This window comes from Acipenser ruthenus, chromosome 9 (genome assembly GCF_902713425.1).
Source record: "Acipenser ruthenus chromosome 9, fAciRut3.2 maternal haplotype, whole genome shotgun sequence".
Taxonomy (NCBI): Eukaryota; Metazoa; Chordata; class Actinopteri; order Acipenseriformes; family Acipenseridae; genus Acipenser; species Acipenser ruthenus.
In genome coordinates, this window is record NC_081197.1 from 38,280,994 (window position 1) to 38,306,126 (window position 25,133).

Consider the following 25,133-nt stretch of genomic DNA (forward strand, 5'->3'; position numbering starts at 1 on the left):
ATTTACTGTAGTTTACTCTGTAGTTTGCGCCATATTTGTTAATATGCTTTACCATATCTCGCTATTCTTTACAATGCTTACCTATGTTTTACCAGGCTCTCACTATAATTTATTACACTTTGCTTTGCTTTTACTATGATACACTGCTAAAGGGGCACAACTGTGATGTGAGTATATTAGATTTGTTCTTAAAAATTCTGTGTCTGTTATTGTAATTGGCAAAATCACACCCATCAACAAAATAGCAAATGTTGTTCTATTTCTTCTTGCCTGTTACTATAATCTTTCAGAACAGATTGAATAGACGCTAATCATTTTACATTTGTGTATACTCTGCAGCAGAGTTTTGGTACTTTTTGATAGGTTGATTATTTTAACTCATCTCACAAAAAAATGTTCTGTCACTGTATTTGTAAACCATCTGGGATAAAAATAGTTTATTCATATCTGTGTCAACCTAAAATAGACCTCCGCCACTCCTCCCCACTTGAAAGGATGTGACTACTGCTATTGTAGGTCTCTAGGATATTTAAAAACAACAAAAATAGAGTCGCTCATAAATTTGAATACATTTTCCCAGTGGTGATTAGGATAGGATTGTGGTAAGCTAAAATGAAGTGTTATTTGATGACCAGCTTTAATTGTTCAATTAAATAACAACAAACACTCACAGATAAACTGTGCATGAACTTTATTCGTTTTGTAGAATAATGTACAGGATGTACTGTATAACACATTTTAAACTTGCACACAACAATGCAGATGTTTTTAAATGAAGATTCAAGTTTGCAGTCAACAAAATATTGAAAACAACAAAAAAGCATTAAAGCTAAACAAGGCAGAGTATATGGTTTACACACAAGTCTACTTCAGCAATTAGTAAACAAAACTTTATACAAAATATAGTGCAAAATTGATTTTCCCTCACTTTTTCCATCTTTAAAAAGACTTTCAAATATCTGAACTCAAATCAGTTTGTAAAATATAAAAAAGTTGTAAAAAACAAAAAGTTAAATGGGGAAAAATACAATCCAGTAGTAGCTACATTGGCAAAATGAGTTTTGTAGTTTTAATATAACAGAAGCCAAGAAGGAGCCTTTACTGCTTCTGGTCTCAACAATCAGTAAGAAAAGATACACAATATTCTCATATGAAATGCATGGAAATAACTCATCGGAGTAGTAAAAATGTATTCAGCCATGCATTCAGGAACATTGAGCGCAATATACACCACCACATCCTCTTTACCAATCATCAATCAATAACATCATTAATTTGAACTGATACACTTTCAATCAACAATGAAAAAAAACACAAAAAAACGATTACATCTTTAAACATGTACTTAAATTCAGATTTTAGATACCACAATGCAATACATGTTTAATAATAATTCAATTTTAAGAAAAGAGCTGCACATCTATATATAAAATATACATTATTAAATGTTTTGTCCTTTAACAAGGTAAACAAACAAAAAAAAAAGTCTCCATCTAGTGGCCAAATAAATTCTGTTTCTCATCAGAAGTTCAGTAACCAAGTCAATTGGAATTTCTCAATTCAGTGCTGTATCACTGAAACAGCAATACAGTGATTTTAAATTCACTTTTGTTGTATCCCTTTAATTTTTGGTCTTTGTAATAATTCCGAGCGGTTCTGAGTTGTGTTGCTCCAATACTGAGCTACTATAATTTATCTATAAATCAGTCTGTGGAATCATAACTGCCAAAGTCTTCCTCTTTCCATTCAATGCAACAGTGTCATCGTTCTCAGCCCCACCTACTCCCTCTGTCTATATATATATATATATATATATATATATATATATATATATATATATATATATATATATATATAGTAAGTGGACATTAAAAAGGCAGTATAAATCACATCTGAACAATTACTCCAAAAACATGAACTAGCAAAATGTACATTAAAATAGTCACCAATTTTCTGTGGTAACAGTTTTAACAATTAAATCCCTATAATGTCAATCATACTCCACATCAGGCTATAAAACGGCTTCTGAAGCAGTTTTAATTATCTCTGATTTAGAACTGATTTAATGAAGTTTGATATTTTCAGAAATCTTCTTTAAGCATCATTCTTTAGGCTTTAAATTAATTTTACAATTCAACTTAAAACTATAGAATTGTTGAAACTGTGGAATCATCAACCAAAGTAACCAGAGAAAACAAATGTTAATTTCAGTATCTGAATAAACACCCATTTTGAATGAGTTTCACCTAATTTAGAAATGTTAGAAATTAGGCATGAAACTTTTCATATCCAACTACTTCACTGTAAGGGAACACATCACATCACATTATTAGAAAGAAAGAAAAAAAATGAAACAAAGCTTTTAAAAAGAACAAAGCATACAGGCAGGCGTGGGCATGACTTGCTTAACCTATATGATTATATTGTTTCTGTCCATTAGGTTGAAACATGCAAGAACATGTCCTTTTAGTTGTGCTTACTGATGATGATTGCTGCATATTACAACACTAAGACAAAACACACAAGGAAGAAGTATTAAATGTATTGCAAGCAAACCGATTACATATTCTGTTCTGCAGCACATGTATTCAGTATTTAAAGAATAATGCATACCATCATTATTATTAATACTGCATAGGACTGAGCTTATAGCTATTGAGAACTGTGGCCATGAGAGGCAAATTAATATAAATGGATCCAGTGCAATTATTAACAAACATTTAAAGACCAAAAACAAATCCACATTTCATATTACAAAAAAATGAAATAATCAATCAAATAATCACAGTAAAAAGGTGATGTTTGTAGCCAGCAATCCAGATAAGGTTTTGGGTCTGGGAGTAACTTACCCTCTAATTTTAACACTGAGAGAGTAAAATGTATTTTCAGGGGGTAAAATGCAACATTACCTTAAAGTCATGAGTAATCTCGATAAATACTGTACAATCTTTAATGATAATGGTTTAGGCATTAAAAAATTGCTATTTTGCATATTTTTACGCATTACATTTAAATTTAGTGTGTATTTCAGATTTTTTAATGCGTAAAAAATGCAGGTACAGAGTTTATTTGGACCGCTGGTTGTAGCTAATGATGAAAACTGGAGGATCTTCTTACTGCGGGATGTGGTTTACTATGTGGTTAAATATAAAAAGAGTAAAAAACACAAAGAAGAAATTCTGAATGTTCCAAGTAATTTGGACCCAGCTCTACAGTTTTAATGCTTGGATTCAAACTACAGTTTGAATGATTGGGTCCATACTACAGTTTAAATGATTATAAATAACCATTAATAAAGAACCACCTGGTAGAGCTTCGTTTGGAGTGCTTTAGTTTTAATACAGTAGCTGAGGTTAATCTCCCACCTTTGCTATCTTATCATTAGGCGTGTGGGGATACTCTAGATACGTTAGGACAGTTCTCTAGAAAAAGAACACTTCACATATTTGTAGTTTCCATATGTATGGAGCGCCATTTGTGCCAAAACTATCCAGCCATTAATTTGCAAATTCATGAATTGGTCATTAATACGAAAGGCTGTACGAACTTTAGTTTGAAGCGTTTGCTCGGCACTTGACCTGCAGATTTCCAATCAACCAGACGAACTTCCCAACAAACAGACAAACTTCCAACTGTCAATTTTGCACTGTGCAGAAAACACTCAGCCTTTCTAGCCAATGGGAGCACACACTAATATTTTAACCAATGAAAATCCAGCCTCACTCAGAACTGCTTCAGCCAATAATATTGCAGTTTATTAGAAAGGGCGTAATGTTCATCCGTATATTTGTTATAAAATGATTTCACAAATAATTAACATACACTAAAATAGTAATAAAATATATCTGATATGATATAGCTTTTAAATTTCCCGTTACCTACTTCCGAAAGCTGTTATAATCTATGACGTGTGATCAGCAGTAGCTGTATTTACTGCTTTAATTAATGAATTAGTAGATGAATTAACAAATACGTTTATGAATTACTGTATGAATTGATGAATTTATGGACGAATTGCTGGACAAATGGACCAATTCATGAATTGACAAACAAATTGACAAATGAATTGACAAATGAATGGCTGGATAGTTTTTGCACAAATGGCGCACCATACGTATATTCTGTTTAAGGACAGTGTTCAAGGGGAGCTCCCGAGTGGCGCATCCAGTAAAGGCGCTCCACGTGAGTGCAGAATGCGCTCTATAGTCTGCAAGTCGCGAGTTCGAATCCAGGCTATTCCTTTGCCGATCGAGGACAGGAGCTTCCAAGGGGTGGTGCACAATTGGCCGAGCGTCGCCCGGGGGGAGGGAGGGTTAGGTCGGTCAGGGTGTCCTCGGCTCACCGCGCACCAGCGACCCCTGTAGTCTGGCCGGGCGCCTGCAGGCTTGCCTGTAAGCTGCCCGAGAGCTGCGTTGTCCTCCGATGCTGTAGCTCTTGGGCTGCATGGTGAGTATGCAGTGTGAAAAAAAGCGGTCGGCTTGACAGCACACGCTTCGGAGGACAGCGTGTGTTCGTCTTCGCCCTCCAGCGCAGGGTGATAGCGGTGAGCCGACCGTAATAAAATAATTGGCCATTTCAAATTGGGAGAAAATAATAAAAAATAATTGGCAACGACTTAATTTAAAAAAAAAAAAAAAAAAAAAAGTAAAGTGTTCAAATCTACCAACAAAAAATTGCATCTGTGTATGTCTGTTTTCTATGTGGGTTGGGTTATTATGCAACATAACCAATCATTGTAATTTATTAAATAACAATTGATAAGGGCTTTCCATGTGGCTTTAAGTTCGTTTTGAGGAGGAGAATATATCATTCTGACATTGCTGTATTATATGTATGTATTGCAATGTATTGTTCTACACAGTGAACCACTGCACATCTCAGAAAGGCTATCTATGATCCTCATTTTAAAAGGGTAATATGAAATTAATTTCTTTAATTGTTAAATCCATAGCTATAGTTGACATACAGTAACATTTGATTCCAAATTTGAGTTTTCTCTTGCAGACCGACCAGCACTCCAATAGGAAGGGAAAGTTGACAACACACTTAGCCCAGAGAAAGTATATATTGCTGCTAAACCACACTACTACAGTGCAATAAATCAACCCATAGGGATAAATGGGTTGGCTTCAGCATTTAGGATTATACTGCTAGGTCATCAGATCTCACCCTACTACTGGACCCGCTGGCCTTGCTGAGTCTACGTTTATCCTTAAAAAGGTTCTCATGCCCAGGAGGGGCAGCTGAACTATTGGAGGTCTCACTTCCTTGCAGGTAGTGCATTTGGAGAAAATCTTTACCCTCCAAGTTGTCACGACTATGGTGACGCTCTGTGGCCATATTGGCAGAGTTCTGCTGGTGGGCCAGCTTGTTATTGAAAGGGTTGCAATGGCCATTGGTCGCCACCAAACACTGGTTGAAATCTGGTGTAGGTGTGCAAGCCTGAGAGGGTCTGGCTGGTGCGTCAGGTTCCTTGGAGATGGGGGCAGTTGCAACAGGGTTAGGGGAGGAGTTGTAGGTTCTCAAACACTGCTTGAACTTCTTCCATCCAAGATGGTAAAGCTCCACCACACTCAGAAACAGTGAGAAGACCGCCACAGTAAGCATGAACACTATGAAGACGTTCTTCTCAGTTGGCCTGGACATGAAGCAGTTCACAGGATTAGGACAAGGCCAATTACGGCAGTGGTAGAGGGGTTTCAGAAAGATCCCGTAAATAAGATACTGACCCACAATGAAAGCCACCTCAATAACAGTCCTGATGAGGATACTGAAGACATATGTCTGGAGTAAAGTCCCCTTGAGCTTGATCTTGACAGTGGCTTCTTCTTTCATTGATACGTCCACCTTGTCTTCTAGATACTCTTTGCCACCTTGGGCCCTGTCTTCATGCTCTCTGAGTCTCTTTTTCTCCTCCATGCGGACTGTATGCATAGCATGTCCCATGTAGATGAGGGAGGGGGTTGAAACAAATATAATCTGAAGAACCCAATAGCGGATGTGTGAGATGGGGAAAGCCTTGTCGTAGCACACATTGGTGCAACCAGGCTGCAGGGTATCGCATTCAAAGTCGCTGTGCTCATCTCCCCAGGAGGACTCGGCTGCAGTGCCCAGGACAAGGATACGGAAAATAAAGACCACAGTGAGCCAGACCTTTCCCACTATCGTTGAGTGCTCCTGTACTTCTTCAAGGATGTTTCCCAAAAGACTCCAGTCACCCATTACTGCTCGCACCTAGCTGCGAAGAGGCCTAACAAAAACAAGGCAGAAAAAAATATTTTATTATCATTAAATATGTATTCATCCAGTACACATATTTACCTGGATAGGTTATTACGAGGCATCAGCATTCTGTCAAACCTCATGAACTTAATTTTGAACATCAGCTCATCTGTTGTGGCTTCAGCCTATCTCAGCCTATCTCCTAGTTTATAGGCTTATACCTAGGCCCCTATCTAAATCACTGTAAAAAAAAAAAAAAAAAAATTGCGGCTCACATGCGGGCAAAGTAAGAAAAATTGCAGAAAATAATTATAGCTCTTTAATAATTGCGGTAATTTACAAAATCCAAAGCTATTCATTTTTTTTTTATTAAATCAAAATGATGTGCTGAAATGATAAAAACAGTGTAGCATTATTTTGTATGCCAAATAACACCGTGTAACAATTTTTTTTTTTTTTTGGTTCCTGGGTAGTAAGTGTTATTTCCTAATTGCTTATGCCTCAAAAGTATAGAAAATGGCTATTATTCCCCACAAACTTTGCTTTTGTGACCAGGACAGTGATATTTTGAAATTTACCTATTTTCCAGAACATTCCAGATAGATTCAGTGCTGAGTAAACTTGGAGTAACTTCTAGAACTTTCTAGAACTTTCCAGTAATATAAATAGTAGTATAAATACAGGGGCCTTAAGCCCACCAGTTCAGTTTAGTTCCAGCTGCCTAAGTGGATACATATCTGCATTTTTCTGAGATGGCATCAAGAGGCTGCAAGCATCCGGCAGACGCATTTTGCTATGTCTGAGGCCAATTTATCAAGACAAGAGCGAAAAAGTACTCCGTGGAAGCATCTGCTAAGATGTGTGAGGCCTACAAGGCATATTTCGGCATGCCTGTCGGGGATCAAGACAAACCCTGGGCACCTCATTTCACCTGCGAGCACTGCTAAAAAACTCTGGAAGGTAGGATGGACAATTGTTGCTCGGAATTTTATGTTATAAAATTTGTTAAAATTTTTAAAATTGTAAAAGTTTTTAATTTTCAAATGTTTTACAATTTTCAATGTTATTGAAAAAATATATCATATATGAAAAATGTTGCGAATCTCTTACACATTAGTCATGGGTGAAATAAATGTATTTTTGTAGGATGGTACAGAGGGGAAAAGAGAGCCATGAAGTTCGCTATCCCAAGAATTTGGTGGGAACCCACTGACCACTCAAGCAACTGCTACTTCTGCATGGTGGACCCTTCCAAACGTCGGACTGGCAAGAATGCACCTCAAAGCCGTGCTGCTCCATAATGGTAACAAGTACCCGTCTCTTCCCCTGGCTCACTCGGTGCACCTCAAAGAGGATTACAACAGCATCAAGACCTTGCTGGACGCCTTGAAGTATGATGAGTACGGCTGGGAGGTCATAGGAGACTTCAAAATGGTGGCATTCCTGATGGGTCTCCAAGGCGGTTTTACCAAGTTTCCCTGCTATCTTTGCCTTTGGGACAGCAGGGACACCAAGGCGCACTACCACAGGCGGGACTGGCCACAGCGGACCGAGTTCTCTGTGGGGAGGAACAACGTCAAGTGGGAGCCACTGGTGGACCCCGGAAGGTACTGATGCCACCACTGCACATCAAATTGGGCCTTATGAAACAATTTGTCAGAGCTCTAGATAAGGAGTCGGCAGCCTTCAAGTACCTTCAAGACTTCTTCCCTAAGCTGTCTGAGGCAAAGGTCAAAGCCGGTGTCTTCCTCGGTCCACAGATAAAGAAGATCCTGGAGTGCAATGAATTCCCCAAGAAGCTCACTAGTAAGGAGAAAGCGGCTTGGAACAGCTTTGTCGCAGTGGTTCGGGGCTTCCTGGGCAATCACAAGGCCGAAAACTATGTGGAGCTGGTTGAGACTCTGGTGAAGAACTACGCCACAATGGGCTGTAGGATGTCCCTCAAAGTCCATATCCTTGATGCTCATCTTGATAAATTCAAGGAGAACATGGGAGCGTACTCGGAGGAGCAAGGCGAGCGCTTCCACCAGGATATACTGGACTTTGAACGCCGCTACCAAGGACAGTATAACGAGAACATGATGGGAGACTACATTTGGGGGCTGATTCCTGAAAGTGATTTACAGTATAATCGTAAATCTCGAAAAACTACTCACTTCTAAATCTTTTGTAGTCATTTTTGTATTACTTTAGTATAAATACATGTTAATTTGGATTCATATGTTGTTTTTTTCTGACTTTATGTGAACGAAAATACACAAATTCGCCCGTTTTCTCATTGGAAATAGGTAAATTTCAAAATATCACTGTCCTGGTCACAAAGGCAAAGTTTGTGGGGAATAATAGCTATTTTCTATACTTTTGAGGCATAAGCAATTAGGAAATAACACTTACTACCCAGGAACAAAAATTGTGTTACATAGTGTAATGTATTTGCATAACCAGAAATGTTTTTACCGTAACTATGCATTCATACTAAACAAAATAAACAAACAAAAAACATGTCTATAGTCTCCCCAGTACATTTTTTAAGGTATTAATAGTTGTAACAAAAATGCTGGACAATATCGACTCCAGTTATCTTTAGACCTTTGCATTTTAGAAGCATTGAAGGTCAGAGCAGAACACCCACTGGCAGTCTTCTCATGCACGTCCTGTCATTGCTTTGTGAAGACTTGTCCATACCGAGATGCTGCACGCTCAACATTTACAGAATTTGGCAAGATTGATAGAGATCGCTTTGCTGTTTGTTAACTTTGGAAACCACTGTAGAACTACAGGTGATCTATACGTCATAGATATAAGCAGAACATCTCAAAAGATCTGATAGTTTTCATCAATGGTTTGGCATTCTGTGTAATGAACTCAATGTCAAGCGGCAAATATGTGTTGCTTAAAGTGAGATTAAAGTGCCCAATAGTGTATCAGGTGAAATCCTCATTTCACTTTCAATTAACTCGCTGTATACATTAACATGCTCAGCATGGTATAGAACTGCTTGAAACCACTGGTTTTGGACAGAGAAGCTCTTGATCATGACTGGTCTACTGTTTTTCTGCAAGAAAAGCTTTAAAACGCTGTTTGTGAGCTGGGCAGTGTTTTAATGTTTTTCATTGCAGCAGTGAATTTGTCAACTTTAGAAAAATGTTATGCCACCGATTGCTAGCCAGACTTCGAATGTGTGCAGTGCAGGTTATATGCACCGAATTAGGACGTAGACTACATAGTACTTCATTATATGCCTGAGTACAGTATTTTTATTTATTTATTTCTTAGCAGACACCCTTATCCAGGGTGACAATTGTTACACGATATCACATTATACATTATTTCACATTATACAGATATCACATTATTCTTTACATACATATTTTTTTTTTACATACAATTACCCATTTATACAGTTGGGTTTTTACTGGAGCAATCTAGGTAAAGTACCTTGCTCAAGGGTACAGCAGCAGTGTCCCCCACTTGGGATTGAACCCACGACCCTCCAGTCAAGAGTCCAGAGCCCTAACCAGTATGTGGCACTGTCTGTCACAATCCCATAACACACACCTTGTTAAACTCAATAGCAGCGCAAGATGTGGCGTGTACCTTACTACTCTAGTTTAGGACCCAGCAAAAATGTACTCATTGGGCCCATGCTGGCACAGAGCGAGCACCATGGGCATAGGCAGCCCATGTAAAACCCGCACTGGACCAACACGGGTGTACCAGCTTACAGTCACCATAGCTGGGCTGATGCATGGGCCAGTGAGGGCCCCACTCTGTGTAATCAAATTTTATTCAAAACAAAAAATAAATATCATGACAAAGATGAAGACAAACCACCTATATTCTGTTCATTAGATATTTTTTCAGTGAAAATAAAAATATAGACTGTTAAGAAAATATCACAAAAGTTTTCTTCAAATTGTACTGCAATTCTTGATATGTATACAGTATATATTTTTTTGTATACAACTGTAAGTCGCCCTGGGTAAGGGCGTCTCCTAAGAAATAATTAATAAATAATAATTTGCAGATTGCCTGTACCCACCTTTTCCTGGCCACTCCACCAATCATAATAGACAACCATCATGATTGACATCTTAGTATAGTGATTTGACTGGGAGAGTTTGTTACTGTTGTAGAAGCGGCAGTTACGAGATTCAGCAGTAACTAATTTGTTTAGTGATAAATAATTATTTAAGTTATAAGATTCTTATTTTTTTTGGTACTTTATTTTCTGTGAGTCTTGGAAATTCATAATTAGTTTTATTTTCTATTTATTTATTAAAAAAATAAAAAAAATTTTAAAAAATTCCAAAAAAATTGAATGGCGGGAACTGGGGTATGTTGATTAAATACTAAAAAAAGTTTCAGGTAAAAAACACTAAAAAGGAGGTTTAATTAAGTTAAAATGATTAGTGTATGTTGTGAAATATTTATGTGTTCACGGAGTGTTTTGTATGCAGTTAGCTAATACAGTGTCTTATTTTTGTGTTTGACACAGAGTACTTGTTTTAGACTCTTGTTCCATTGTAATAACGTCATATCGCCTTCTTGATCTGTACATGAGGGGGGAAATAGTCAAATCTACATCCCAGCAAAAATGTCCACATTGGCCCAGTAATGGCTCAGCACAGGCTGAAATATTGGCCCATAACTGGCAGCCGTTGTGGGCCCTGCGTGGATTTGCCAGAATGGCCCCAAGTCATTGGATCAGTGCTGGTTGCTAACATTGGCACAGTGCTGGCTGCCCACATTGGCACAGTGCTGGCTGCTCACAATGGCACAGTGCTGGCTGCTCACAATGGCCCCTATGTGCAAATCCACGTGGAGCACACACTGGCTGCCAGTTATGGGCCAATATTTCAGCCCATGTTGGGCCATTGTTGAGCCAACGTGGACATTTTTGCTGGGGAGGGAAGTCGGGGAGAATAATCAGGCTACGTTGCAAATTCCAGCAGCTGATTGTGTGTGCCGTGAAGTAAAAGTCAAGCCCTGAGATTTTGTAACATGCAGAGGTAGCACTTGCAGAGGTTCCGTGTTTTGCAACGCTGCTCCGGTGCACTGTTAGACATTGCGGTAGAAGCCTAATATTGCGGGATCCGCAATTTACGCAATATCGCGAATTAAGTAGGGCCCTACTTATACCCCTGTTCACTTACAATAATAAACAATTTCAGATCATGATTCAGTTCAGCATACTTTGTTGTAGATATTTACTAAAACATGTTAATAAATTAATGTAGCATGCTGGCAATTTATGTACACCAAGCTACACGGCCTTCCTCTCTTAGGCAGTTGCTCTCTGATGCAAGATTACTGATAGTTATTGGACAGTAGTGCAATCCAGTATGTTGAAAGTTACTAGAGATAGTTGGGAGGGGTTTCCCTGTCATTATATACCCCAGGGCCATTGACAGTAATAAAACTCCCAAGCATCTCCTTCAATCATGCCAAGGAGGTAGCCACTTCAATATGGGAGACAGTCTACATCAGATTGACCATCTAACAAGCTCACTGAGTCCACATTCCCTAGCTAAATAGACTACCTGGTCCTTCAGAACTTTCAAAGGATTTTTTTTTCAGCTCTGAAAACCACATATAATACATACTGTGCTTTTATCTGGAAGGGAGTATCAATGTTTATACTCTCCTCGGAAATTCTACTAGAGTTGCCTTGAGAGGTTTTCGTGACATTCTGGTTCTAGAGAATGGAAAGTTCAGCATCGTTCCCTGGGGAAGGTCTGACAACATGTCAGCAGTTTATAAATAGCAGCCTCACTCTGTGAAAACTGAAGAACTCTGCAGCCCTGGGCAGACAGCAACAACCTTTCTCATAACATAGACTGAGCTCTACTTTGGAGAAGGGTCAGTGGGAATCAGAGGCACAATATTTTTATGTTTCTGGTGTCCAACAAGGGGGGGGGGGGGTCCTGAGAACTGCAGTTATATTTTTTTATTACGTCAATCATCTCACTATGTCACTGACATAGTGAGACAAAGTAAGAATTGTTTTTTTTTAACCAATTATGTTGAAGCTATACACAGGTGTATTAACCAGGTTCTTAAAATCCCTTTTATACGTTTAATTGGCTTCAGTTATATTTAAACAATTTAAACAGTGAATAGATCCTTTTAAGCCTTTAAAGAGTAAATATATTTTCAGAAGATACTAATGGAATTAATTTGGCTAATTTACAGTCAAAAACATACGTACACTAAATGTAATACATTATTTAAAGACATAGTAAACTTAGCATCTTCATCCTGTTAAAGGTAGTGAGGGTACATTAAAATAATTGATAGCAGTTTTTGTGATTGCACTATTTGTGATGTTGGTTTTTTAAAAAAATCTCTGTTTCTTATACCCTAGCTACCCCGTCAATGACATTCAAATCAACGTTCTGAGAAAATGTAAAAATGTAATTCACAGAAAGGCCCCCAAGAGATGCCAAAACATTGCCGAAATATCAGAGACATTCTGAATAACAGGAACATGTTGAGAAGAATTTTGACAAGACACCATCTTGTAATGACTGAGTGGAGCGTGAATGACGCCAGCCCGCTTCTCCAGTAGGTTTGAGCGTTACAAGACTCAAGATTAGCCAGCATGCCACCTGTGAGCCAAATGTGTCCCCTGTAAGGGCTGAGCTTGGCAGCCACAACTTAGGACAAAATCCAGAAATCTTCACCAATGACACTGTCAAGTTTGAACTTTACATGTAAATGTGAAAACTCTGCAGCTGCACTGACTTTTAAAAACGAAGGTACCGTAACCTACATATACAATTAGACAAGTACAGTATTTAGGACAAAAGAAAAAAGTAATTCTGATCCTGTCATATAGTAAAGATATTTTTCAGAAAACATATCGGAATATTGTATTTGAATAACTGTTCTAGTACACTCCATACAACTTGAACTCTCGTTCACGCGTCAGTAGCAGCCAGTCATAGGGGTAGTATTCTTGTTTGTTCTTCTAAAAACAAAACTCACACCACAAAAGTCCCAATTGATGTATCCCATATAATACTGTATATTACTTATACCCTCTTTAGTTTATTGTCTTTACAATACAGCCTACAAAACATCATATGCAATACATTATGTGTTGGCCATAACATCTACTTAGAAGTTAGATAAATATGGTAGCTTTTTTCTCCATACAAAAATGCGGAGTTGTGGATTACCTCTTTTAAATAACCTTTAATAAAACCACAGAATGAACTTGCTTACTATGCTACCTTAACACCTACATTGATAATCACACCAGTACACTGTTCAGAAGTCCAGACTGAAGATGTCATTCCATAGGTAACCATTATACAGTTAAAGCACTTTACAGTACTACTTACAAGGCCAGTGAAGATCCTTATAATAGATTATAACAATATATATATATATATATATATATAAAGTACATGTTCTTCAAACTCCAGTTAATATTTGTTAAAAACAGCACAGCTTTGGAAACCGACAGTTCAGTACCCAGCACCTAAAAAACTTGACAAATTCTTACCAGCTCCAATGGAAGTAGGAACAGCACTGAGACAGTAGTAAACTGCAGCAGTCACTGGATGTTCCTGAACTCTCAGCTCATACATGGACAGAAGCAGCACTTGTGTTTAAAGAGTTTCCAGAGGAGGGGGCAAGGCTTCATATAATCTATGCGTGTTCAGTGAGGGGGGGGGGGGGTGTTTGTTAGGAAGTCTGTTTTTTTTAACACTGGAGGAGTCTAAACGAGAAGATACAGACACAAATTGAAATAAATCAATACAACAAATCAAGCTCTACTAATAATGGGTCGGTATGAGACACATCAACCACTAAAGTATGTTCATACTTAGTCTACTTTATTCAAATTCAAAACATTTTTATTTTTTAAATAATGCATTTTAAATCTGAAACGTGGCACAGTTTGTGTTTAGCTTACAAGAGCCTAAAATGTCAGTCAGTAGTGGTGTGTGTGTGTGTGAGTGTCACTCAGTGCCACACTGTAGGTCATCATGTTAAGATGGGGATCCTGAGCTATATTAGTCCATTGCAACTCATCATGCAAACTGTCATTGAGCCAATGCTTTTTTTTTTAGAGCATTTCTTCATTGTAATAAAATGAGTAAGCAAGGCATTATACAACAAGAAAGGCTTAATTACATTTTTTTATGTCCCAGTACTGACATGCACATCTTAAATGTTAAGAATTTGCAGGTACAGAATTCAAAAACATTTTTTACAAAATTGTAATTAGTCCGTAGCCACTATTCCTAGAAAGGGCAGATTCTGTCATTGTCTAGTAATTGTTAAGATTCAAGAAGTTGAAGTCATAGACCTTGAAAATATAGATTTAGAAACACTTTATAACACTGCCCACTGGAGGACTGAACCTGGTATGACTATATGAGACATTAACATTTCCAAAGAATCTGGACACCACCCTGCCTTTTGACTATATCGATGCAAATGGGGTTATGCTTGTGGGAACAGAACATGATATTCGGTTATCAGGGAAGTAGGAAATATCCATCTGTTCAAAGCTGAGACGTTTATTTGGTCATGTGTTTTTTCAGAAGGAAGTCATTTTAAACAATATAGTTTCCTAGTACTCTGACTGCCAAAGGATATCGTTTGAATGAGCCGATTGCAACAGAAGGCAAAGGACAGGAAGAGGGTCGATGAACAACTGATATTTTAAACTTCCAAAACAATGCACCTGACGGGACTCTGGCAGGGCTCACTGTCCAGAATGATTTACACCACCTTTATTTGATGTTTGTTTAAAGATCATGAACAACACAGAGGTTTATAGCTAAGTCATAGCATAAGTATTTAAAATGCTTACAGCTGAATCAACAACTTAACCCGTTAGAAAACAACCTGAAAGCACCAGCTTTACAGTGAATTGAAAAGGACAAATTCTTTATATGAACAAACATATGGTTAGACTAAACGGGAAATGGAGCAGAATATACATGCAAAGTGACCTGCAATAGTATTCTTATATGTACATATATTATTAACCCATTAAGGAATTCTGTAGCTCTGTAAAAGTTAGCTTTAAAAATGTAAACAATTTTAAGCGCGTGTTGCCACATGCTGTCAGAATTACTGGTTACAATGATAAAACACAGCGAAAGTACACCTGCCAGATATAGTAAGTAAAGAACAGGTTCTGTTTACTGGAATAAATGACTTCCTACTTTAGAATACCGGGTAGGGCTCAGTGTGAGTCAAGATGGTATGTATGGCACCAGGAGAGATTCGAGCAGCTGTGCACATTGGTAGGCTGCCTTATCCTGGAGTGGTGTTATACTGCCTTATTCAGCACCCTATCCTTTTGGTTGTGGGTTTACCATTTAGTTCTTTTAAAATATTTTACAATACATTTTCAAATGACATACATGTGATCTTGTAATACAGTCATGTACTCATATACATTCAAAACAGATACAGTATAAAAATCTAAACCCATAATCTGTAGTGGAGGATACGTAATACATAACAGGAATACTATTCTATATAGATAGCATAATCATTTATATATATATATATATATATATATATATATATATATATATATATATATTTACAGAAGTCACTGTACAGTACGAAGTTATTAAGAAGCAGTTGTTTTTGTTTAATAGTATTTTTATGTACTTTTTTATCTAATATAAGTTGTGTGATACAGGATTGTTGTTTAAATCCGTGGAAGTTTTTAATGGCAAAACATTTTAAATTATATTTGAAGCAGTTTACTCATTAATATTAAATTGTATATGTCTTCTTTAACACAGTAAGCCCTTTAATAATGATCAGAAATAATGACAGCAATCTATTGCAAAAAATGTGTCTAGAAGTCTTTATAAGCCATTGGGAAAGACTGGTCAAATAATCTTTGTTTTATTTATCTATGATGATAGACCTCCATTCCTCTTACGTTATTTTGTTTGCATCATGGTACATCTCAAATATGAAAAATAAATAACTATGGCATATGTTGTAACTTTTTTGGAACTCTATTAATTTTGATGTACCTCATAGTCAATAAATCAGATTTTGTTTTTAAAGCCAGTATTGGTGTATTTCCAATATTTAAAAGATTCTAATACAATCCAACAAAAATTGCAATGTAAGCAACACAAACCTCAAGACCTTCTCTATATCCAGTCAGTGTCAATGTGTTGCTCTCACTGTGCTGAAGTGTTTCAAAGCACAGCCTCCTATATACCTGACACTGGTATTTCTATTGCACCTAGGGTCTAAAGATTGCATGAGATGCAGAGATGGTACTTGTTTGGATTGTGCTTCTAAGCCTAGCTTTCAAGTTAATTGCTTAATGTTACATTAAATAACAGGGTGCTACTTGTTTAAAGCTAGATGCCAACTGTGGTTGCAGGCTGCTGAGCTCACAATGAAAGCATTCAAACAATATGTTCTCTACAGCGCTGATGCATGTGATATCATGTGGACCGGCTGACTGAACTGCATGTCATTTTCTTTGTATGTTTTTATTGAAATGTACACATTATGCTTGAGGCATGACCTGACAGTTGCAGTTAGAAACTGCCAAGGATCCCAGCTCCGACACTGAGGTCTTGTGTGGCATTCTGTTCACATCAGACAAGCTGTAGACTGTAACCAACAAGTCTCTAATTTGGGATAACCCATGGGAAAATAATTGTAATGACACTTTAAAAGAAACCTGATGTTGTTACGTTTCATATCTAAGAAAAAAACTTCTTTAGAAGCATAGAAATTCAAGTCAACAGTCCATCCTGGGGCATCTTTTCACAAAGTACATCCACGCCTCAATGTACCACTCCTCGATACACTGCATTTCGGGTATACTACACTTCTGGCTATGGCTGATCTTTTAAATAGACTTTCAAACAGATTTAACCACCAGAAAAATGCCTGATTGGTGTTAATTACTGTAGGAGACTGTATACCATTGAACATTTTAGTAGCAATTAATATAGCTACAGTATATGCTGCTTCTCGCTGTGCTGTACTTTCACTGCTGCATACAACATAATTACTAATTACTAGCAACATATAGTTGTTTAAATATGTATCTACAGAGTACATTGTAATACGCTGTGTCTTGTTATATAGCATGGCCCCACATTAGCGGATTCATATTAAACTCTGATAAACCCATGATAAACCAAGGAGTTGGTGTTCTTGAAAGTTTACACAAATGTTAAGATTTACACGAATCATTCCCATAGACACCCAAAACACGCATTCATTAAAAATCAAAGAAGTCTGGCTTTAGCAATCAAATGGGCTACAGAACAGTTTTCTATTGAGGCCAGGTTTTCAATTCAGACACCTGGCTCCACTGAATGAACTTTACAGTTTCGCACCTGCCAGAGACTGCAATAACCCGCAGGAGGTTAGATACAGGAAGCTGTTCACCAAGTGAACAAAGTACAGCGAGAATGAGCACAGATATCAAAAGCATGCCAAGCATTTATTGACACCATAGGTATTTCCTAAAAAAGCAGCAAGAAAAATGTGCCCTGTTTATTCAGTTGTTTCAAATATGCACTACAAGTACAGATTTAGCAGACATCATCATTTAATGTCATTGTGATACAGGCTAATGGTACATTTTAATTTTGTTTTTCTTGTTTTATTACCTATATGGTATGTCCTCTGACAGAAGTATTTTTGAAGACATTTCAAACCCTTTACATTATATATAAAAAATAATAATAATGAGGCTGTCAATAGCCTATTTTATTAACAGATTTATTAGTATGTTTTAATATCCTCTTATTAAATGTTGTGTTGTATTCTTTTCAAGAATAATTTCATGCATGAACCAAAATGTGTATGTGTGGACACAGCATTTGTCTTAATATAATGTTACTTCTATCTACCTTAGTATTGTCCCCACTATTATGGAAATATTTCAACAGCTTAACTATCTTTGATTGTATGTAATTGCATGTGCTCAGTACAGAGTAAAATGATGCAATAGTAAAATCAGCGTCATGCATTTGCACACAAGACTCATTCAAATCAAAATGCCTCTAGGCTTGGTCTGTGAAGATCAATTTTTCATACCGTTTAAAAATGGTCCATATAAATGTCTCAGTATCTAGTACTGGCTCCTGTGGCTTGCTTCTAATCAGGCAGCAGGGATCTTGTCCCATTCTTCAGTCAGTGCAATACCAACCATGCTTTCTGATGTCAATGGAGGGTAGCAATGCTGACAAACACAACGTCTGACAAGCTCCTAAAGGTGGTAATACTCAATTAAGGTCTGGACTTCTTGCTGGAGAGTGACAATCCTGGCAGTATGACAGCAGGCATTATCTTGCATCAGAACTGAGGGGCAATTGCAAAATGTATTGAAGAAGATGAAAAAAGCTAATGCCTTAACAACTTTTTTGACTGTATGTTCATTGTGTTATTTATTTTATTTTTTCAATTTTTAGTGTTTGAGTAGTATATATTTTTGAACAATAAGACAGACATTCTCAAATTGTGTTTGACACCTGCCTGATTCTAAAATGGATTGTGTAAGGCTGGGCATGTATACAATTTCTATTTGTTGCAGGATGTCAAGCTGCCATGACATTTGCAAGCACATTTAGTGAAGCCTTGTCCAGTCCCTTGCAGATAGAATATGAGGGGTTTCAGCTGGGTTCATGACAGGTTCTATATTAAACCACGCTGCCAGATTGTTAATGATTGGTGCCCAATCGGCTCTGTTTTTCATTTGGACAAAGCACAATCCTTCACGCCATTTCTTAGGATTATTTGTTTGCATCCATGTTGTGTGCATACTTTCTGATTTGCTCTCTAAACGCTTCCTGGCTTTGTCTGTGACACAGTTTTCCCTGCAACTGTAGCAACTTTCAAACACAGACACATATATCAGGGTGTTTCCGCTGAAGAAGATCTGTTAACAAGTGTGACAAGAGTAGCAGACACTGAGCTTTCTCTCTGGAGGCATTATAGGATTGTTATACTGTAGTTATTGATTTATTTAGGTGTTTATTATTCAAACACTAATACAAAATCAACAAAATAATATTTGATTAACAATTATTCATTTTTCCTGGTTGTCTTTTTTTGTAAAATCGCATTATAAAGTCTTTTTTGTGGATATTTATCAATATATTTATTAATCAAGCGCAAATAAAAAATGAACAAAATAATATTTTATCAAACCAGTTTCTTTGGTATGATTTTTTTTTTTGTGACAATCTTGAACTGACATGTCATGAACCTCAACACTCCTGAAGCGTATATATTACACAACCCTGTCATATATATATATATATATATATGTGTGTGTGTTTGTGTTTATATTGGTCTCAGTAGTATTTACACAATATTTGGAATGACATAAAAAAAACTGCCATTATTAAAACAGATATTTAACTTTTAGCAAAACTTTCTCAGAAATAATTTTGGTTTGCCAAATACCAGGGTAATTCATAATTTAAGTTACATCCATCACTGACCCGACCCTCCAGGTTTTGGACATAAAAAACAACACTCATAAGCTAATTTGCTGAACACCAGAGGCTATCATATGATCACATCATTGTGTTTCTGAATAAGGCATGTTAAAGAAAAATTAAATTCCATGGAAAATGACTTGCCATCCGTCATTTTGTTCCTTGTAGCGAGTGTTACAGCCATCACGTGGTAAATGTATCCCTGTTCTTCCCCTGTTATATTTACTTGCTTAAGGACAGACTTTATGTTGGACTCAATGTAGTTATTGTCAATAATTAAACTTTCGTTTCACTGGAAGTTTTTGGTTTCACATCCAGAACTGTGAGCGCTCAATATTTAATGGTATAAACCAATTTCTATGCATGTGGGATATGATCTTTTTTCAGCCTCTACCAACATGCTTGATTATTGCCAACAATGATCTTTAAAAAAACAAACAGTATATTTTATTAACTTACACCAACATGCACTAGTTATTTTCATTAATGGCCGGTAAATCTTGAAAATGAAAGGAAAACAGCATCTTTTTCAACTTTCCCCAATGTATGTGGTTATTGTCAATAATATACCTTTGAAGTTGAAAATGAATGTGTTTGACTTCAAACAAAACATATATAACATAATATGTATACTAAATAGAAATGCCAAAGTACTATATAATAACTTTTTATTCAAAGTATAATGTTTCTTTCCAACAAGTCATTTCTAAATTTCAAATTGTTACCAGTGTTTCTAGTACTGCCCGACACTAAATAAAACAAACATTGACACTTGTACGGTATTGAACAAGTATAAATAAGTATCAATACACTTTAAATGAGCATAATGTTAATATATGCACTTTTTAACAACTGTTAAATATATAACAGAACATACACATTTATTAAAAACAACTGTAACAATTTCTGTAGACTTTAAAATATCACAGCAATGACTTACTGTCTGGTACATGAGATACTTCCAGCTTTCAACACCCAGTTAAACGGTATAAAATAACAGCCTCATGAAAGTATTTATGCATCTGGTAAGTTACCTGTTAGGCTGCCAGACATAAGGCTGACTCCACTTGTGGCTCTGGAAGAATAGTTATGGACAGGTTCTCTCTATTTGCATTTCTGACCAACTATTTAAAAGGCAGACGGAGTAGAGGAGACCCCAAGCTGACAAACGGTGGCAGCTGTCTGCAGGCTACTTTTATTTAAAGAAGTGCTTACAGATTAGGATAAATGTAATCTTATGCAGGGTGCATTGTAAGAAATACTTGGCATTGCTTCAGCATTTCCTCCATCCCCCCCCCCGTCTCCCTGGTACTCTATTTTTATTAGAATAATGCATCTGTATCAGAAGGGAAGTTAGATTGTATTTAGAAAACAAAGGCAATTCTAAAACAAATCTCCAACTCCCCTCTCTGAGGGCCAGAGTTTCCAGTGTGGGCCTCATTAATAACAAGCAGTGCTTGATTCATTGATTCATGAACAAGGAAAAGATGGAATTGTACTCTCATTGTATTGCTTCAGTAGTACTTTGTCACCATGCATTCCTTTTTATACATTGTTATACATGTAAGCATGCGCAGTTTGTATGTATGCATGCACATAACTATGTACTGTAAATGCCTATGGATTTATGGATGTGATAGGGCACATCAAGTGCACAAGCAGATACTCATAATAAAGGTTTTATTACTATCTAGGGAGGTCGTTGTCTCCAAGTACACTCTATAGCTAGTAAGTGCTGTTAACTTTTGTTTTTTACGGTCCTACATTTTAATAAAAAGTCAGCCCCTGCCACTCTGAGTCTGACCACGTCCTGTTATTTTGCATACCAATAGATCCCAATAATCCCAATTATCTATATATTCTTTATTAAATCTCCCACAGAGCACCTTCAGACACAGCAAGATTACAACACAACATGCAACTGGAAACTAAATTAATAACATAAACTACTATCTAATAATCAAATACATTGGGGCTTTTACATTTGGCAGTTTTTAGGTCATTAATCAGCTAGAAATTGCAACCAAAATATTTTCCCTTTGTTTCTGTTTTCTACTTTCTCACAATAGCAGTAGTTGAAATAGTTTTATTCACAGACTAATTCAGATGACAAATTCATACAAATAATGGAGGTGACTTTGGTAGCAACCATCCAGCCCTATTCTTGGCCCCTTATTATTCTCCTTATACTTGCTACCATTGGGCGTGATTATCCGTAAATATCACGTACATTTTCATTGTTATGCTGATGACACACAACTTTACATCTCTGTAAAACCTGGGGATAAATCAGTTGTCTCCACCCTAATTGAATGTCTGTCGGAGGTGGAAAGCTGGATGTCCCAACATTTTCTGTAATTAAATGCAGGTAAGACTGACGTCTTGCTGTTAGGTTCTCAGCATCAATTGGAGCTGGCAAATTCCATAAAAATAAATGTTGGTAAATATAATTCAAATATAACATCCAAGGCCAGAAACCTGGGATTTACAATTGACTCAGATTTATGTTTCGAGGCTCATGTTTGTAATGTCACTAAAATGTATTTTTGTCATTTACGTACTATTGCCAAGATTAGGTCTTTTCTATCCTTGTCTGATGCTGAGAAGCTAATTCATGCATTTGTTTCATCTAGACTGGATAATTGCAATGCTCTGTTATCTGGGCTACCAAATCATGCCTTATTCTGTTTGCAGCTTGTTCAAAATGCCAGGGTGCTAAGTAGAACAAAGAAAAATGTTCATATAACTCCAGTGTTGGCTGCACTTCATTGGCTTCCAGTATGTTTTAGAATTGATTTTAAGATTTTGCTGCTGACTTATAAGGTGCTCCATGGTCTGGATCCTGACTATCTAAAAGAGCTCCTGTGCCCATATGCACCTGTCCATGCTCTAAGGTCAGCTGATGCTGGCCTTCTGGCTATTCCAAAGACTGTAAGACAAAGAGAGAGCAGAAGAGTTTTTAGCTATAATGCACCAAGATTGTGGACTAGAGTGCCAGCAGAGTTTTTTTTTTTTTAGATTAGCTTTTGAGTCCTGATTCTATGTATCAGTCTATTAATATGGTAATTGTACTCCTCTCTTTTTTTTATTAATTTTACTGTATGTTTTTCTTTCACTGTATTTGTGTTGCTTTTGATTATTGCTTTTGATTATTGCTTAATAACTGTTATTTTACTCCTCTCTTGTTATCAGTCTTACTATTTTTTCTGAACTCTGTGTTCAATTCTACTGTATTCTTGTTGTTGATTTTATTGTATTGTAAAGTGCTTCGGGACACTGTGTAAAAGGCGCTAAATAAATATATACACTTTTAACTTTATAATGTGAGGGAAAATGATTTCTAATCTTCAGTGTTGTTGGTAGTCTTTTTCTTGATATGCATATTTTGCTCCTATTTTAAAATATTCCATGTCACCAGTGTGGAGATGTGATACATGGTTAGATAAGGGAATTTTCTGTACTTTTCCAGTGGCTGTTTGGGTAACATGGATACAAAAGGCTGTATTCATAGAGCATTAGCGTGATAGGAAGTGGTTTTCAGTTTTATTCAAAAACCTGCCTGCTGAAAACTCCAAAAAATCACATGATAATTTATTTTAGTTTTGTTTTTTGTTTTAAGAACATTTCAACCTGGTTGTTTTGTCCTCCTTGTGTGTCCTTTATCAATGAATGCATTTGCTTTCTACACCAGTAAGCAGGCCCAGACTGGCCATCTGGCAGCTCTGGTGCATGTAGATTAATCAAATAGAAAAGACTTCAAATGACTTACTACATTAAGAGCCTGTGAGAGGAGAGACGAGCAACTGTTCAGCCACTTGTATTGCCATGCGGGTGCTGGTATTTAGCGTTTCAACCAATTGGCACTAAGCAATAATGTGCAAGGGCGGGCGTTCTTGTTTTCAACCTATCAGTGATTTTATCAGCACCAAGCGCTACGAGTGTTTACTGTACTTGATGCTTTTGCTAACTGTGATGTCAGATGGCAAACTTTAAAAGTACATTTCTAATTTATAGAACGCTACATTTGAAACAATTGCACACGTGCATAAACTCTAGGTCGGAATACTCTGGGTGAGATTTTGTGCAAACAGCTGATCCCTACAAGAAAATAGTTTGAACACTAATTTAAAGAAAATAATAACACATGTTTTTATTTATTCCACACCTCATTAATGCAGTGGTTTCATTTGCATGGTAGTTTCTATACTTATAAACTGTCCCAATGCAAAACAAAACAATTGTGTTGCATGTTCGGTTTTGCCAATTTATACCTTTCTACCACAGAATATGTTCTTAAAAGTCGCGTGAGAGAAGTGGCTTATGAACAGCAAGTACACAAGTTTCTTATTATGTATATTATTTAAGTTAAAGCTGCCAATTGTCCTGATAAAATATAAATCAAATTCTGATTGTACGTAGCATGTGCCTGCAAACTGTACCGTATTACTGAGGGTTAAATATTAATTATTTTAGCTGATTGAAGAGTTTCATATGCAATATTAATCAGTGTACATTTTAAAACAAACGATTAAGTTTGTTTTAAAATGGATGTCACCAAGGACCAAAGATGAGAGTCCCTGTCTTAAGCAATGACCTAACACGCCACCTAGGTCTCTTATTGTCCTTGAATCTCACTCTTTGGGGCTGTGAATCTCACTCTTTAGGACAGCCACCCCTTGGTATCTCTGTCTTGCATATAAATGTGTGTTAATATTACCTTGGATATAACCATGTGTGCAATAATAACATATTAGGCTACTGAAATAAATAAGCAAACCTATTGTACACTGTATTTCAAATATGTCTGTAGGTCTCCTGTGGTTTATGTATATTTACAGCAAACAGTAAAACAGTCCCGTCACTGGCAATAAGTGCTCTTGCTCCTGCTCTCGCTCGTGCTCTTGCTCTTGCTCTTGTTCTTGCCCATGCTCCTGCTCCTGCTCTCGCTCGTGCTCGTGCTCGTGCTCCTGCTCTCGCTCTTGCTCGTGCTCTTGCTCTCGCTCTTGTTCTTGCTCGTGCTCGTGCTCGTGCTCGTGCTCGTGCTCGTGCTCTTGCTCATGCTCTTGTTCTTGCTCCTGCTCACGCTCCTGCTCCTGCTCTCGCTCGTGCTCGTGCTCGTGCTCGTGCTCGTGCTCTTGCTCTTGCTCTTGCTCTTGCTCTTGTTCTTGCTCCTGCTCACGCTCCTGCTCCTGCTCTCGCTCGTGCTCGTGCTCGTGCTCTTGCTCTTGCTCTCGCTCGTGCTCATGCTCGTGCTCGTGCTCGTGCTCATGCTCTTGCTCCTGCTCCTGCTCTCGCTCTTGCTCTTGCTCTCGCTCGTGCTCTTGCTCTCGCTCGTACTCGTGGTCGTGCTCTTGCTCTTGCTCTCGCTCGTGCTCGTGCTCTTGCTCTCGCTCGTACTCGTGGTCGTGCTCTTGCTCTCGCTCGTGCTCGTGCTCTTGC

General features: G+C 37.3%; 1 protein-coding gene across 2 annotated transcripts; it reads right to left on the minus strand.

Moving 5' to 3' along the window:
• Positions 1-674: 674 nt before the first annotated feature.
• LOC117405526 (gap junction alpha-5 protein-like) lies at positions 675-20,871 on the minus strand. 2 transcript variants are annotated; one of them, XM_034008640.3, is made up of 2 exons: positions 20,729-20,871; positions 675-6,250 (listed from the first exon to the last, which is right to left on the minus strand). In XM_034008640.3, exon 2 carries the CDS (start codon positions 6,220-6,222, stop codon positions 5,143-5,145), a length of 1,080 nt encoding a protein of 359 aa, XP_033864531.1. In that variant the 5' UTR covers positions 6,223-6,250; positions 20,729-20,871; the 3' UTR covers positions 675-5,142. The 2 variants fall into 2 exon arrangements, with proteins under 2 accessions (XP_033864531.1, XP_033864532.1); XM_034008641.3 differs by lacking the exon at positions 20,729-20,871 and adding an exon at positions 13,736-13,811.
• Positions 20,872-25,133: the final 4,262 nt, after the last annotated feature.